The sequence below is a fragment of the Artemia franciscana genome, chromosome 6, assembly GCF_032884065.1.
Source record: "Artemia franciscana chromosome 6, ASM3288406v1, whole genome shotgun sequence".
Lineage (NCBI taxonomy): Eukaryota > Metazoa > Arthropoda > Branchiopoda > Anostraca > Artemiidae > Artemia > Artemia franciscana.
The window spans coordinates 35,864,843-35,881,502 of NC_088868.1; the positions used below are offsets into that span (position 1 = coordinate 35,864,843).

Consider the following 16,660-nt stretch of genomic DNA (forward strand, 5'->3'; position numbering starts at 1 on the left):
TTTAATTTAGAAATGCAACCGCTCATTGACATGAATACTAATGGAGAGAGTTTCCGTATCAAAAGCAACATAAACTTTAAAAGCCCATGCACAACAAAAGAATCTAGTTTTATGCTGCCTCCAATCGTATAAATTTAGATAAGTTTGAATTTGTCTGTGTGTAACATATATGTCTAAAGGATATATATCCTTTGTATGTACATACATAAATACAGTTATTGATTTTGAAAATGAAAATCCTGATGTCGCTGTTTGTTTGGTTTGTGCCGGGATCAGTGGCATGATTATAAGCTCAGCCAGAGTCAACCCAACTCTAAATGGGTACCTGAAGAAATCTGGGGAGCTTTAACAGGAAGGGTGTGTATAGCACACTATGGCTAGCCCCGAACTCCCATTGCATTTCCTGGCTGAAGGATAATGAAACGGAGATCAGCACCACAAGCAGGGATTGTAAAATCCAATGGCACATTCTACTGCAGAATAGAAAAAAACTGTTCTGCGGTAGATCAAATTCCTATAGTGGATTCATTAGTTAAGAAGTATATTAGGAGGAAGGGTGGATGATTATGGTCTGCGTTTCTAGGTCTACGGGGAGCGTTTGATGAAGTTAGGAGGGATTTATTAATAAAGATTCTATTGTATATAGGCCTTCCAACGTTGAAATATTAGTTCATATTTATTAGTTAGTTAAGATAGTAGTAAGGGTTAGGAAATCTGTCTGTAGAGTTGTGGTAAGGTGACTTGGAGTAAAGCAAGGTTGCACAGTTTCTCCATTATTGCTATCACTGTATCTGAAGGATTTCGAGTATAAGTTTGAGCTAAACCTCTAATGCTCTTTTTTGCTCTAATGTTTGTTGATGACATTGTACTGCTGGTCAACTCAGCAACCTACAGAGGCTTTTGGACATGTTGAAGGATATCTACGAGTGAAATAGCTATAACCTAATGCCTATAAATCAGCGGTTTTGTTTTTGGGGGAGTGAGAAGGGGGAGAAAGAGGAGTCTATGTTTGGATGTGAAAATCTACCTGTTGTAAATGAGTTTATTTACTTAGGGTGTAGGTTAGTAAAAGATGGTAAGCGGGGTAAGCATGTAGATTTAGTTAAAAGAAAGGGAATAAGTAAATAGGAATGACTTTAAGTAGTCTCTTCAGGTCGGTAGGTCTTGGAGATATTAAGTTACAGAGGTGTGTGTTTAGCGGTAATGGAGCATGGAGCAGAAGTCTGGTGGCTTGATAAGGGTGTTGTATTAGAATGAATACAATTAAAGCATTACAGAAAGATGCCAAATTAAACTTAGAGGTTTAAAAGCTTAGCTCTCAAAGATGATTTGGGAATTTTGTCTTTAACAAGTAGGAGGCTAGTAAAAACCATAGAAGTTTTGGGAAAGAATATTAAGCATAGAAAAGCATAGGTTAGTGAAGAACACATTAGTGGAGACTCCGCTAGACGAAGAAGATGTTCGTGTATGGGGCAGATTAAGGCGATTTTTGTATTTGTGTGGAATGTCGGGTGAATAGAATAGGAGGTATGATAAGGGTAGGCAAGATGGAAGGTGTCGAAACTAGTATATTCCATTCTAGTTGATCAGACAATTCAGAAGGGGAGTGCCAGATCTGAACGTCTGACTCTCTTGGTTTGTATTCTAAGGTAAAAGACACACGGGGAAAGGAGGTATACTCTAGAGCTGGGCTATCTAGGGATGATATTAAGTGGGTAATTTCATGTAGAGGTAATTTTATGCCACTTGGGGGAAGAAGAAGATATTTGGAAGAGGTTAGAATGAGGAGTGGTCCTTATAGTTGCCCGATGTGTGGAGAGAGGTAGGAAATGGGTTTCATTTTCTGGGGAAATGTGAAGGGTTAAAAGATTTGAAAAAGAAAATTTTTAGTATGGATGAGGGGGATTAGCCTTGGGTGGAAAAATTGTTGGGAAATGGGTGTTTTATTAGTACTAAGATTCTGGCCTTCTTTTATGATCTTTTGCGGCCATGACCCTTTGGGTGTGTTGACTGTCAAATATACTACCATATACACACACACACACACTCACATATTGATTATCAGGGACGCCGATCCACGAAGATTAAAGGGAGGAGGTAATGATTTTTCAAATTATGATCGAAAAAAGGTATTTTTCATAGTCTCTCAATGAAATACTAAAAATATATTCTTCAGAATCTATGGGGTCAATTGCCACTCTCCCTGTCCCCATAATTGGCGCCCTGCTGGTTACGTTAAACTCTTATTTTTCCAATTTTGTTTAGGATTCATTTGACGCTTTTCTTCCATTCATTTGAATTTTATCTAGAGTAAGGTTTTCGTTTTTAAATGGGCGTTACGACTCATCAAACACAATGTGATCTCATTGGTCCAAAAATAAGTATTTACGAATTCTATTGGATACTTGTGCTTGATCTTGTGTTTCAGGTCAGAGTGCTAAGCCCTCTTTGAAATTCATTCAATAGTTTTTCCTTTATTATTTTCGTTTACTTTTACCAATTTTTGTCACTTTTAATTGTTATTTTAATAAGAAAATCTATGAGAGGCAAACCAAGGGGTTTTTTATTGGAATTTTTTTTCCAATAAAATATATGATCAAAATCTTATTAAATCGATATAGGGTCCAGATTCATAAAACGAAATGATTTATTGGAACTACTAGCAAAAATTCTAGGCTCAATGAAATCGATAGAAGCTTTTTTTCCTTTACCTGATATTTAGTTTCTTTAGAAGACTTGTTATTTATGTTGACTCATAATTCTCTACAACTATAAGCTGTATCAGATGGAATAAGCGATTTTTCATTGGATTTATTGACTGATTTTTAAGATAGAGTAATTTATGGAGTAATTAATAAAGATGGATTAATTTTTCGTTGCGTTAATAAATTTTAATTGCGGGCTGTTCGTCACTCCAGAAATAAAAAATTGTGATATTGGCTTTGTGAAGCTAGAAGCCCTCAAGTAGTGTTTTGAGGATGGTTCTGACCCTTGATTTCTGTCCCCAAAATTACCAAATGTTAACTCAGGGGGCTTTGTTGTCTTATTGGAAATGAGGGGAGAAGAGAGTTTAGTTGTTTTATTAGAAAGGAGGGAGGAAGGGGAGAAGGGAGCTTTGCTGTTTTATTGGAAAGGAGGGAGAATGGGGCTTTTTTTGTTTTATCTGAAAGGAGGGGAGGAGGGGGCTTTGTTGTTTTATTAGAAAGGAGGGGAGAAGGGGGCTTTTTTGTTTTATTAGAAAGGAGGGGTGAAGGAGGCTGTGTTGTTTTATTGGAAAGGAGGGGAGAAGGGGGCTTTGTTGTTTTATTAGAAAGGAGGGAAGATGGAGAGAAAAGAGGGCTTTGTTGTTTTATTGGAAAGGATGGGAGAAGGGGGCTTTGTTGTTTTATTAGAAAGGAGGGGAGAAAGGGAATTTGCTGTTTTATTAGAAAGAAGGGAAGAAGGGGGCTTTGTTGTTCTATTGTAAAGGGGAGATGGGAGGGAAGAAGGGGACTTTGTTGTTTTATTAAAAAGGAGGGGATAAGGGGGCTCCGTTGTTTTATTGGAAGGGAGGGGGAAAGGGAGAAGGGGGCTTTGTTGTTTTTTTAGAAAGGAGCGGAGAAGAGGGCTTTGTTGTTTTATTGGAAATGAGGGAGAAGCTATTCGATCGCTAAAAGGGGTTTAATGTAGTTGGATAACCAAAAATTTTCACATTTTAATATATTCCCTCCAAAAACGAAGGTTTAGTAACAAAAGATGGGTGATACCCTTCTCTTGTTTATACTAGAAAATACGGCAATTTAACAAAATTGTAATCGTACCACATGTAAGAAGTAGACAGGAAGATATTCGAAAAGCTTTGGGTTATTTTTAATAAAACTCAAAGCACATTTCCAACAATGTCAATAAATAATACTACTGCCTGATGTTTAATCCCTCTCTAAAACTGGTAGGGAGGACAAAATTACAAAATGTTGTCCTAAATTGCCTACTCATACAGCAATAGAGCACAAAATTAACTGCACTATTCACAAGAGCAACAATGTCCATTAGATCACCAAGCTTGCCGTAGCAGTTTTTCAAGAAACTTTCATCAAGTATTGCGCCCAAGAGAGCTAGTATTCCCTGGGGAAGCTCCGTGATTATAAAAAGAATTACGACGGATACAAGCATCCCTGTTGTCCGATCATTCTGATTTCCATTCGCTTTTAGTTGCTTTCTTCGCTTTTGAGCGCTCAAAATCGCCTGCAAGAAATAAAATAATCACCAATGGCAGCAAGGACGTATCCAATATTTTGCTTGGGGGGGATGCAAAAAACTGAAACAAAGGATAAAAAAATGTTTATTTATCTTTATTACGTTTTTATGAGTCGAACGAAAATTTTGGGGTGGGTTCAAACCCAGTGAACCCACCCCCTGGATATGGCCTTCAATGCCAGTATTGTCAGATGGATGTGGTTTTCAGAGGGTCATTCATTGAGATTTTCAAATCACTGCGTTTTCAAAAAGAATTTTGCAGAAAAATTACATTTTCAATCTATTTTCGCTTAAAAGAAAAGGGGCCGATCCAGGGGGTTACCCAGAGTGAACTTCCTCCTTCCCCCACTCTGCGAAATTTTTGTCAGACTCACACAAAAATGCATTTAAACATATTTTGTTTCGTTTTATAATTTTGTTTGCACCCCCTCCCAATGAAAATACCCTTCCACCTCAAAAAATATCTTGGATACAGTCCTGATCGTCGGTTGTTTTATGTTTTATCATCTAAATAGGATGAAATGTCCTGAAAATAGGCTTAACATGAGTCCGTCTTTTCCTTTTCTCGCCCCCCCCCCTAAATTAGATCTTGCGGCTCTAAAAAAAAGAAATTGTGTCAGTCCTTACGAGAGACACGACAACCAAAGAGATAGAGAAAAAAGAGAAAGATAGATAGAGATAAAGTGTTTTGTTTTTCATACTAGCTGTTCACTGTGCAAATTTCCAAGTGAAGCATTTTTTTTTGTATTATGTAGAATGCCACACCTTTTGAAGGGGCATATCAACAAAATATCTAGAAAAATAAAATCAAGAAAAATGACACCACAAGAGAGGTAGAGAAAGAGAGAGAGGAAGATAGCTCATTTTTTCTTACCGGCAGTGCATTGTGGAGATTTTCAAACAAACTATCATTTTGTATTATGTAAAAGATCCCTCCTTGTGAAGAAATACATAAGCGAAACATCAAGAAAAACAAAATTACAAAACGACAACACAAGAGAAAGAGAGAGAGAGAGAGAGAGAGAGAGAGAGAGAGAGAGAAAAGACAGGGAGATAGTTCTTATAGATTTGTTCTTACCAGCTGCTCATTGTGCTGATTTTCAAACAAACTATCATTTTGCATTATGTAAAAGATCCCTCCTTGTGAAGAAATGCATAAGCAAAACATCAAGAAAAATTAAATCGAAAAAAATTAAAACAAAAGAGAGAAAAATTGAGAGAGGGGAAAGAAAGATAGGGACAGAGTTTTATTTTTTATATCAGCTGTTCATTATACAAATCTTCAAACCAACCATTACTCTTGCCTTATTTAAAAGATCACTCCTTGTGAAGAAATACATAAGCAAACCGCCAGGAAAGTAAGTCATGAAAAATCACAACAAAAGTGAGAAAATAGAAAGAAAAAGAGCAATAGAATTTGGTTTTTCATACCAGCTGTTCATTATACAAATTATCAAGAGAATGATTGTTTTTGCATTATGTAAAACACCACGCCTTTTGGGGGATATATATGCAAAACAACTATACGGTGAAAAGGCAATGATAGGGAGAAATGACTACCAAAGAGAGAAAGACAGGGAGGGGGGGTCAAAGACTTCTTTTCCTTACCACCTGTTCATTGCAGATCATAGAACGGTCAGTTATTTCAGTATAATTTAATGTGAGAATTAACTGTTGTTTCATTAATTTAAAAATTTTCATCAATTTTAAGTTAGATTCAGCAGTACAGAATTTACCTATTCAAGGCCCAATAACATTTTAAGTGACACTCCGTTAAAGGGTATAATTGTCAGTTTGGCTCTTTTAGGGGAATTTTCTCCTTAAGTCCTTTTATGGGAATTTTCCACAATATTTTAAGCAGATTTGAGCTTGTTTAAAAAATTTGGGGAATCAAATTTTTTTTAAAGGATTAGGTTCAAAATCAGTACTTAATTTTCAGTCAAAAATCCCAAAATTTTATTCAAGAATTTTGACAATTAAATTTTACAATTTATCTCGGCCTAGATTCTAAAAATGTAGATATATTTTGAAAGCTTCATCAGTCTTAACCATATAAGTATTAACGATATGATTATAATTCCAATCCCTCTCAATGCCCTTGGGGGATCAGGAGAATGTGGTCAATATATGATTAATTATTACTAAATCTTATCCATCTAGATAAAAGGAAAAAGAGCAATACAAATGAATACTACAAAATAAGGCAATATTTCAGTGGTTGACCCCTCCAGAAGGAATTACCTTAAAATTCTTAGCCCCATTTTTTGAAAATTTTAAAAACTGACTTTTTTTTAGAAACGCATTACTTTACTAAACTCCTACCTTCTAACGTGCAAACGTATAGCCTAAATTATATATACTCCATACATTTTCAACATGTCACCGTCTTCTTTTAAAATTAATTTAACAGCAAACAAGCGACCGAAATGCATTGTGTATATATATTTTCGGGTATATATTTGCGCATGGGGGGAGGGGTAAAGTAAAGTGATGCGCTTTCGGGAATCGTGTAAGCAAGCATTATGGGATTTTTTCAAGTTATTTTCAGAATTACACATTGTTTCCTTCTGGAGGGGGGGGGGGGCAATCACTTGATCTATAATCAGAATGAATGTACGATCTGCTGTCTGTTATAGCAAGTAATTCTCAAATACGCCTTTTTGCACGGGTATTGCTGTTTATTGTAGAATTTCAGAGGCGTAGGAATTGAGTTTGTATCAAAACTTTCGAGTCAATCGGACGACATGATAAGCGACGCATTACTGCTCGTTCATTAGCTCACATCATAATGCATTGGACTTACCTTGATAAGATAACAGCTTAGAAAAGTAAGTGCTATGCACGGAATGATTTTTATACCAACTGCAAAAGTCCAGAAGGATAATTGTTTCATGAAATTGCTTCCTGATTTTTGAACTGTCCATACTGTTCTATTTGTGTCAAACGTTCCATTATTGTCTGAAAAAAGAAGCAATTAGGTGAAATATGTCCTTTTTTTACTACATACATCATTCCTAGTGGAGATTTAGGAGACAGTCAGGGTTAAATCCAAAGGTTCATGGAGCCTAGCTCTTCGTAAAATTGACTTTTCTAATCTTAAATTTTGACTTGGTGACTTTTTGAAAAGCTAAACCGTTCGAAGTATAATTCTCATAGTTTTGTGTTAAATGAACAAAATATGGCTATCATCTCACATGTAAAAATCCCTATGTTAATCCCTCAACTTCCATTTGGAGCCTGGTGCTGGACTCTGCCGGACGAGTGGTAGACTATGGATCACTATTGGTCGTTCTCTTGAAGATGAGGTAAGAGTTATGGGGTCATCCCTGAATGAGCTGTGGCCTCTGGCTCAAGGTCGTCCAACGTGGAGTTTGACCATTGCTGCCCTATGCCCTTCTAGGTGTCGACCATTGCTGCCCTATGCCCTTCTAGGTGTCGGAGAATTTTAGTCTAGGTAAGCAATTGTTTCAATTGATGACGTCTTAGGACCCAGTATATCTCTTTTTTTCTGATCGATCCCATTCCAGAGAATTTTATTTAATTATTAGTATTAGCTCTAGAATTTCCCCCCTTATGCATAAAATGGTGCCACCGAAAGATATATTTCCCCCCTTATGCATAAAAAGGTGCCACCGAAAGATATATTTTGCGAGCTTGTTGATCAACATTGTCGACCGGCACATCGTTCTTGTAGGGTAAAAAAAAACTAACAATTCTTTTTAGCGAAACTAAAGGGCAACATGAAACTTCGAAACGAACAAAGATTATTCTATTATAAGGGGTCTAGGCCCTCCTAATGTTGAAGTCGTTATGTTAAATTTATATATTTTTTAGTAAATGCACTTATGACTGCAAAAAAATGCAGCTAATGCATAATTGCAAGTGTTTTATTTGCTGATTGATTAAATGTTTTTAAACAAAATCATTATTAAGCTCATTCATCCTTAAGTCATGCACATGCCCTACGATACTTTAAAGGATCACTACGATATCCAATACAGATGCCACAGACACCTACACAGGCTATACGATACCTCAAAGGGTCACCCTATCCCTTCTCTTATAAACTTTTTTAGTTTATGGAGCCAAATAATTCAGAATTGGCGGTGATATTGTCATAGCTTTTAGAGTGTGTATAAGAGTTCCGAATAAACAACAGAACTAAAAGCCGACCCCAATTTTCCCAGGAATCTTAGACACATTTTCTCTCTCTCAACTTTACACTCTTTCTCTCAACTTTACTTTTTTAAACAGTAAAAACTTTAGCGTAAAGAGCAGATCGTTGAAGAGGGTACAGCCCTTTTCATATACGGGGTAATTTCTGCTCGTTTTAAGTTGTAATGTCGCTCCTTACTTTCAGTTAAAAGAACTTTTTTTTTAAATTTAAATTCTGAACGTTTTTTAGTTAATCCATGTTTTGATTTCGGCTCTCCCAGATGAATAATTCAAGCGAAATTTGCATATTTATTTATTTGGCTAAATGGCTTTCCTATAGTTTTGATCGAATGATTTTGAGAAAAAAGGAGGGGGGAGAGGCCCAGTTGCCCTCCAATTTTTTGGGTACTTAAAAAGGCAACTAGAACTTTTAATTTTTTAAGAACGTTTTCATTAGTAAGAGATATGCGTAACTTACGAATTAGCTTACGTAAAAAACTTCTGTATTTGTATGTTTTTATTACGTACATGAGAGGGTTTGCCCACTCGTCAATACCTCGCTCTTTACACTAAAGCTTAAATTTTGTCCCCTGAATCACAAAGGCTGTAGAATAAATAGTTGAAATTACTAAAAATACTTTAGCGTAAAGAGGGAGGTAGTAGGAGGAGGTGAGCCCCTTATATGCGTAATATTTTCTGTTCGTTTTAAGTTTTAATGCTACTCCTTACTTTCAGTTGAAAAAACTTTTTCATATTTATTTTTTCATCCTGAATTTTTAGACTATCCTGAATAAAATGGCTATCTCAGAATTTCGATCTGACGACTTTAGGAAAACAATGAACGTGGGAGGGGGCCTAGGTGCCCTCCAATTTTCCGGTCACTTAAAAAGGTCACTAGAACTTTTCATTTCCGTTCGAATCAGCCCTCTTGCAGAATTCTAGGACCACTGGGTCGATACGATCATCCCTGAAAAAAAAAAACACGCATCCGTGATTTGTCTTCTGGCAAAAAATACAAAATTCCACATTTTTGTAGATTGGAGCTTGAAACTTGTACTGTAGGGTTGTCTGATACGCTGAATCTAATGATGTGATTTTCGTTAAGATTCTATGACTTTTAAGGGGTGTTTCTCCCTATTCTCTAAAATAGGGCAAGCCTGAAACCTCTACAACAAGATTCTCTTATCTTCTGAGTCTGATAGTGTGATTTTCATTAGAATTACAAGAATTTTCGGGGGCATTTCCCCCCTTTTTTGAAAATCAGGCAAGCTTTTTTCAGGCTCGTAACTATTGATGGGTAGGACTAAACTTGATGAAACTTATATATTTAAAATCAGTATTAAAATTCCATTCTTTTGATGTAACTATTGGTATCGAAATTTCGTTTTTTAGAGCTTTTTTACTATTGAGCCGGGTCGCTCCTTACTACAGTTCGTTACCACGAACTGTTTGATAAATTGTTAGATTTGTAAATAATTGTTATATTTGTTATCTTTGTAATCTTTTTTAATAAACAAAGATTTCTTAGAGTGGTCAGTAATTCTCACAGTTTCTGACTGATAAGGTTTCGGTACCGTTTGGACCGAATTTTTTTTTACGGGTCAAAATTTATGAATTTGGTTCTTTCCTATGGGGTGACTTTTTTTGTCAAACATTTCGGATTAACAGTATATCAGAAGTGACTCGTGCAAATAGTAGCCGAAACTCTAAAAAAAGGAGTTTCAATAACACTATATACATCAAAAGAATCGTTTTTATTATGGTGACAATTTCAAATATATAAGACTTGTTAATTTCAAAGCTGCCAATCAAGAGCTACGAACCTAAGAAGATTTTCTAATTTTAGAAAAAAGAAAAACAAACTGTAGTGCTGAAAAAAACCCTATTGCAGAGTTCAACCCCGAATCTACAAAACGCAAAATGTTGTATGTTTTACTAGAAGATGATCTGGAATGCTTGTTTATTTTCTTTTTTTCCTTAAAAGTAATCTAATTGAACCAATGGTCTTAGAATATCGGGGGAGGGTTCAATTGAGCGGAAATTGAATTTCAATTTTGTAACTTTCCGTGGTAGCTTAAATTAAATGAATGATTCGAATGTGGAAACACAATAAAAATACAATTCTGCTGATGTATATAATTGTTACCAAAACTTCTTTTTAGAGCTTTGGTTACTATTAGCACGAGCCACTACTTACTTGCTTTTCGTAAATGCATTGGAAGTCGAATGCATTGGAAATACATTGAAAATTACTATTTGATGTTCTAGTTTGGTCGATCTAGTGTGTTGAATTCAAAATTAAATATCTTTTTTAGTTTTCAAGAATCGAAGAATGCTGGTGCCCCTTCACCCTTTTGCACTGGGGCGTAACTTGCTAGTGCTCTGGAGGGGGGCAACTGTCCCCTCGAGACCGTAGTTTGCCCCACAGCTGAAATTTGTTTCTTCAAAAATATTCTCAAAACTAAGATAAGCCTGCGTAATTCAAAGAAATGGGTTAATTTTCTTCAGTATTTCTTCGTATTTATGGGACTATAAGGATGTTTTTATATTTTTCACTGTCATTTTTACTTGATCTGGGAAAATTTTGCCCAACTTTGTCCCTCTCCCGTGGATTTGACAGAAGCAACAATGAGTAGTGATGCTAATTCTCAAAATGTAGGGGGGGGGATAAGGATTTTTTATATGAAGCTACATGAAAGATATTTAAAATATTGGGAGGGTTCTTTTTTAACACATCTTTGATCTCTTGTGAAAAATCAGAAGAAGATATTTATCAAAATTTAGAAGAGGCATTTGCACCCCCTCCTGATCCCAGTTTGCGCCAGTGCCCATTGGGGAAAATGCTTAAGCATTTAATAAACACTGTACTGTTTTTACTTCTGAAGCTTGCTCTAACGTTTTCCATTTCGTTTATATTTCAGGGGACCATAAACCACCACAATACCATAAACCACCGAGATTCATAATACCAGCGGGAATCTGCAACTTCTTTCTTTTTCAATTAGGATCAACATTATTCTTGACGACCGTTTCTCGAGAGAGGCTCCTTGTTTTAATCTCAAGAAATACTTTTCCTGGTATTTTCCCAAAATGCGCCTTTCACAAACCATTCTTTCTCAAAGGAAAGTGAGAAGGCTTCCATGACTTCTCAAAAACTTGAAATTTTAAATGTACATAATCACGGCAGTATATGTGCACACGCAAAGACTTTCTGTGAGGGTAAAGAATTGACAAATAAAATTCAGGATTCTTTGATCCCGCTTTCTTGGCCTACGATGAAAGAACGGTTAATATGGCATGTTTTATGGATGAAGATTATGCCATATTGCCGAAGATTGTGCCTTTTTATCCATCCATCTAAGGGCAAAGCAGGTCGTCCAGAATGGAATGGAAAGAGATCATGAGGAAAGAATGTAAGGAAATGTGGACTAAATAGGGAAGGGGGTAAAGAAAGAAGTTTTTGAATAGATTTGGTGGTGGGAGCGTGCACAGCTTTGTTGGCCTCAGGTGGACTCATTCCCTAGTGACTTTTTAGCAGCAGTAATAATAGTAATAGTTAAAACGTTTCTTGATATTGGAAAACTGTATGTTCTTTCCAGTACGTCTTTCGCTTTTCTTCAACTCAATTTTAATATTCCTAAAGCTCTTAGATTTACGTCTTCTGATTGGTCAATTGGTTCTGATTGGTTTCTGATTGGTCAATTGGTCAGAATTACGATTCTGATTGGTCAAATTATCAGCTCTGTAGTTCTCTGCGTACAGCAACAGTAAAATCTGATTCTAATCCTTTGGTTGCGTTTCATTTGACTTGGAACATCCTTCCCGGTTCGGCTCGAGAATACCACTTGTTTGGCACGTTCAAAAAACGTGTAAAAGTTTTTTGTCTTTATGTGAATAGTTTTTTCTTGACGTATATAGTGCTATCCATTTCTTATTTATTATTTTTATCATTATATTTGTAGATGTTGTGATTCATTGCAGTCTGATAAAGCTTATTGATTAAACTCCCCTTGTTTTTTTTCTCCTTCTAATAAAACTATGCTTTACATTGTCAGATTTTAATGATCACGTTTAAATGTTTAGGTTTCTATGTTTAAATGTTGATGTTATGTTTAAATATTAAGAATTTAAACGTTGAATCTTTATGTGACCGTTTCATAACCCCCTTCCAAAGGCCATTGAGCCTTTGTGGGGATTTGTAGATTGTTGTGTAATTATTTTACTGTTATATGGAAAATCTATCTATCTATTTAATAGCTTGCAAAAAGTTGTCAGAATTATATTTCCCAGTTATTACGAACTTCATCCTTCTAATATTAAAAAATGTTGGTGTTCTGGGGCTAGGGAAGAAATACTCATCCAAAGGTGGGTGTCTTAATGCGAGAGCAAACAGAATGCTTTTAGAATTGGGTATTCACCTCAGAAAAGGGCTGGAGGGGGGGGAGAGAAAAAAGAGTGAAATATATTCTGTACCCGAGACAGTTCCAAATTGTCTTATTGCCTAAGCTCCTGTCCAACAGGCGTCTTATAGTTAGCACTAATTATTACAGTTCAGTCGCAATGCAAAATAATATTCATTTATGATAAACAAATCTCATTATATCGCAAAACTTTATCTTTACATGACTGTTTTGCTTATGGGTAAGACATATAATTGCAAGGCCTTTATTTAGGGCTTTCTGCAAATTAAATCCTATTTAAAATTATTCCCGCCCCTTCTATTTTGGTTAGTAGTAATCCACTAAGAAAACATGGTCCCAAGAGGCACCAGCAAATTTTCAAATGACTGTATCCTCGCAAAGTAGAACTTCCAAGAAGTTGGAAACATTATAAAGGTTTAAATCCCTTTGGTGAGTTCTGTTTTCTAATAGAGATTCATGGATTTGATTGAAAGTAAATTTTTTGGGCAATGTCAACTTTGCTCGTATTGAAAAAGGAAGACTTTAATATACCCTATGTTTTTTTTTTAAGTAAACATCACAATTTAGTCTAATCTAGTTCATGTGTCCGAGTTTTTTATTTTCATCCGCGGATAGGATGGGAGGATATCGCAAAGACAGATTTAAGGGAAATAGAGATTTCCTGGATGGTTGTAAAGAGGGATGCTTTAAATAGATTTGGGTGGGAGAGGAGCGTACGCATCTTTGTTGGTCTCAGGTGGCTTGGTGCTATGATGAGTTGTTAGAAGTAGTAGCAGTATTCATTGAATAATCACCCCTTCATTTCTATCTAGTCAACAATCATTTCGAATGATCACAAGTTGTTATTGGAGCAAAATCCTTTTTAATTGACGATAGTTTGCTTCAATACTTAATTTCATTAAAAACGCAGTTAATCAATAAAACAGGTCTTGTATATGATATATTCTTACTAGTTAAATCAGGGTTGCCGCCAGGTAAAAAATGAGTCACTAAAAGCTTGAGAAAAACTAGCAGAATGAGCCAACAAAATTCGTCAGTTGTTCATTGTATCCGTCGACAGCAGTTCATATTTGTTTAGATTTTGTGCAAATCGCGGAAATTGGCAAATCACTTACTTTATTGTTTGTTAGGTATTAGATTCTAATTCTTTTAATTTTTGTTTTTTTATTGAATTGTTTTGCAGTTTTTTCATTAGCTTTGTTGTATCTTTATTTAAGAACAAACATTTGGCTAGACTGAACAGAAAAATATTATTTGTGCAAGAAAACACGGATTTTCATTCGATTGAAAATGTATTTCCTTCTAATGGCTACCCCGTGAAGGTTAATGGGGGGGCAATAGGGGTATTTCTGAGGCTAAGAAAAAACAAGATATCATGTGTGTCCTTTTTATAAAAACTAACTTCCATATATGATCAAATATGACGTTTTCTTCACTACATGATAAACGAAATTTAGCTTCTTTTTAAGGAAAATTCGGGAAAATGCCCTCCTCTAGCAAAGAAGCTGAGGATTATACAAAGCGATGAGAACGCAGCCCCCTCAAGACTGCCAGGCTCTTCAAGATCATTAGTCTTCGTTTATGGCAAGAATACCGGCCTTTATGCCCTCCGCAACCAAGGTAGTAAAGTCACCGGGGCTTCAAGACCTGCGCCGCCTGCGATCCCAATGCAATGCGAGAATGCACCTTTTTGACTTCCAAGCAACAGTAGAATACGTCTGTCATACAAGCTGTCGATCTTAATGTAAGTAAAATTATTGACATTTTTCGTAAAATGTTAACTATCGAGTGGCAAAAAACTTGATGTTTCTAGCTAATGTATATTATTTTTAGTTTACTATAGGGGAACTCTACGATAGTTTTGAAGTAAGATCCCCTCGCTGCTAAGAGAGAAATAAATAAAATCACACATTTTTTAAAGATTATTAATAAGCATTGGCTCGTTAATTCTGAAGGGTTTGAGGAGCCACTGGCACTTATATTAATATTTTTTTCAGTATAATAACATACTCTTTTTAGAGCTTAAAATCATAAATGCTAAAATGGGATAACATTTTTGTTCTTTTTTCAGGCCCTGGACACAACCTCCCCTCCGTACGTTTTCAAGATTCATTAGAACATTATAATACCCAAAATGTAAAGAGGGCACACTCTACCCCCATATATTTGATAATTTCTAGTCTTAAATTCTTAGGTGGTAGTGTAGGATCTAAGCAGCCGAAGCGTAACTTTTTGAGCCCATGTATTACATACTTTCTGATCATTAAACCTGTAGTTGATAGTGTGGTCTAAACTCATCCGAAGGGTCACTTTGCGCTCTCAAGAAACTTTCAGACTACTATTGTATTCTCTTTCAGTCTAATATAAATTCCGTCACGTGATGATATTCCAACTGTTTCAATGAGCTAATAGGTTCACATATAAACATCTCAGGGGGCCTTCGTCCTCTATGAGGGCATTGAAGCGTTACTGGAGTTGGAACAGTCCCCACAGAATAGTGAACGTGAGGAGGGCTGATGTGCTGGGGTGAACTCGGTTAATGTAGCTCCCCCTATGTTTCATTTTAATGCTTTTGCATGGGTTCTCGGTCTCTATGAGCATATTGACCAGTTACCAGGATACGAGGTCGAAAAAGTGCCCATCCTGCGAATTGACTGGGACGAGATGGAAGTATAGTGAAAAAATTTGTTACTGTTAGAAAAAAATTTATTATTGAGAAAAAACCTTGCTACTCTTAAAAAACTCGTTAGTATTGTGAAAAAAACCTCTTAATCGTTAAAACAAACTTGTTTGTATTATGAGAAAATCTGTTCCTTATAGAAAAACTCGTTAGTATTGTGAAAAAAACAATTACTTGTAGGTAAAATTTAATCAGTATCGTAAAAAACTGGTTACTCCTAGGAAAACACTTGCTAGTATTGTCATAAAACTTGTTACTCATAGGAAAAAATAGTTGTTATTGTGAAATAACTTGTTACTTGTAGGAGAAAACGTTTTGGTATTGTGGAGAAATTTGTTACTCTTAAGAAAATGTTGTTAGTATTGTTAAAAAACTTGTTAGTGTTGTGAAAATACTTTTGAATTCCTAGTATTACGAAGCATTGAAAACTTAATTAAAAAATTTTTTTAATTCTTAGAAAAACACGTTCTAGTGCAGTGAAAAAAACTTGTTACTTTTAGGAAAAACATGTTAGTATTATGAATAAACTTGATACTCGTAGGAAAAAATTTTTAGTATTACGAAATAACTTGTTTCTCGAAGGAAAAAAACTTGAAAGTATTATGAAATAACTTGTTACTCGTAGGATAGAACTTGTTAGTATTGCGAAAAAACTTTTTACTCATAAGAAAACACCTGCTTGTGTTATAAAAAATGTGTTATTCTTAGGAAAAAATCACATTAGTATTGTGAAAAACCTCTTAGCAAATGTGGGAAAAAGCCTGTTAGTACTGTGAAAGAGCTTGTTACTCACGAGAAAAACTTGTTAGTACTCGTAAGAAAGACATATTAATATTGTGAAAAAGCTTGTTACTCTTAGGAAGAATTGTTAGCATTCTGAAATAATTTGTGACTTATTGGAAAAAAACCTGTTAGTATTGTGGAGAAACTTGTTGATTTTTGGAAAAATGTTGCTAATTTTATGAAAAACTTGTTACTCCAAGTTCTTAGTGTTGTGAAAGAAACTTGCTACTCGTGGGAAAAACCTGTAAGACTTACAAATAAACTTGTTACTCAGAAGAAAAAGCCTGTTTGTACTCGTAGGAAAAAAACATTGGTATTGTGAAAGAACTTGTTACTGTTAGAAAAGAATTTCTTATTATTGGGAAAGAATCTTGTTACTCATAAA

The 16,660-nt window shown here is 35.4% G+C and overlaps 1 protein-coding gene across 2 annotated transcripts in view; it reads right to left on the reverse strand.

Moving 5' to 3' along the window:
• Nucleotides 1-3,827: 3,827 nt before the first annotated feature.
• The window catches only part of LOC136028368 (G-protein coupled receptor dmsr-1-like), a 97,021-nt gene continuing 84,188 nt past the window's right edge, over nucleotides 3,828-16,660 (reverse strand). For both annotated transcript variants that reach the window (XM_065706160.1, XM_065706159.1), the window contains exons 5-6: nucleotides 7,040-7,194; nucleotides 3,828-4,224 (exon numbers count right to left, since the gene is read on the reverse strand). In XM_065706160.1, coding sequence (XP_065562232.1) covers nucleotides 3,895-4,224; nucleotides 7,040-7,194 — 485 coding nt within the window. In that variant the 3' untranslated portion in view covers nucleotides 3,828-3,894. The remainder of the gene's footprint in view (nucleotides 4,225-7,039; nucleotides 7,195-16,660) is intronic.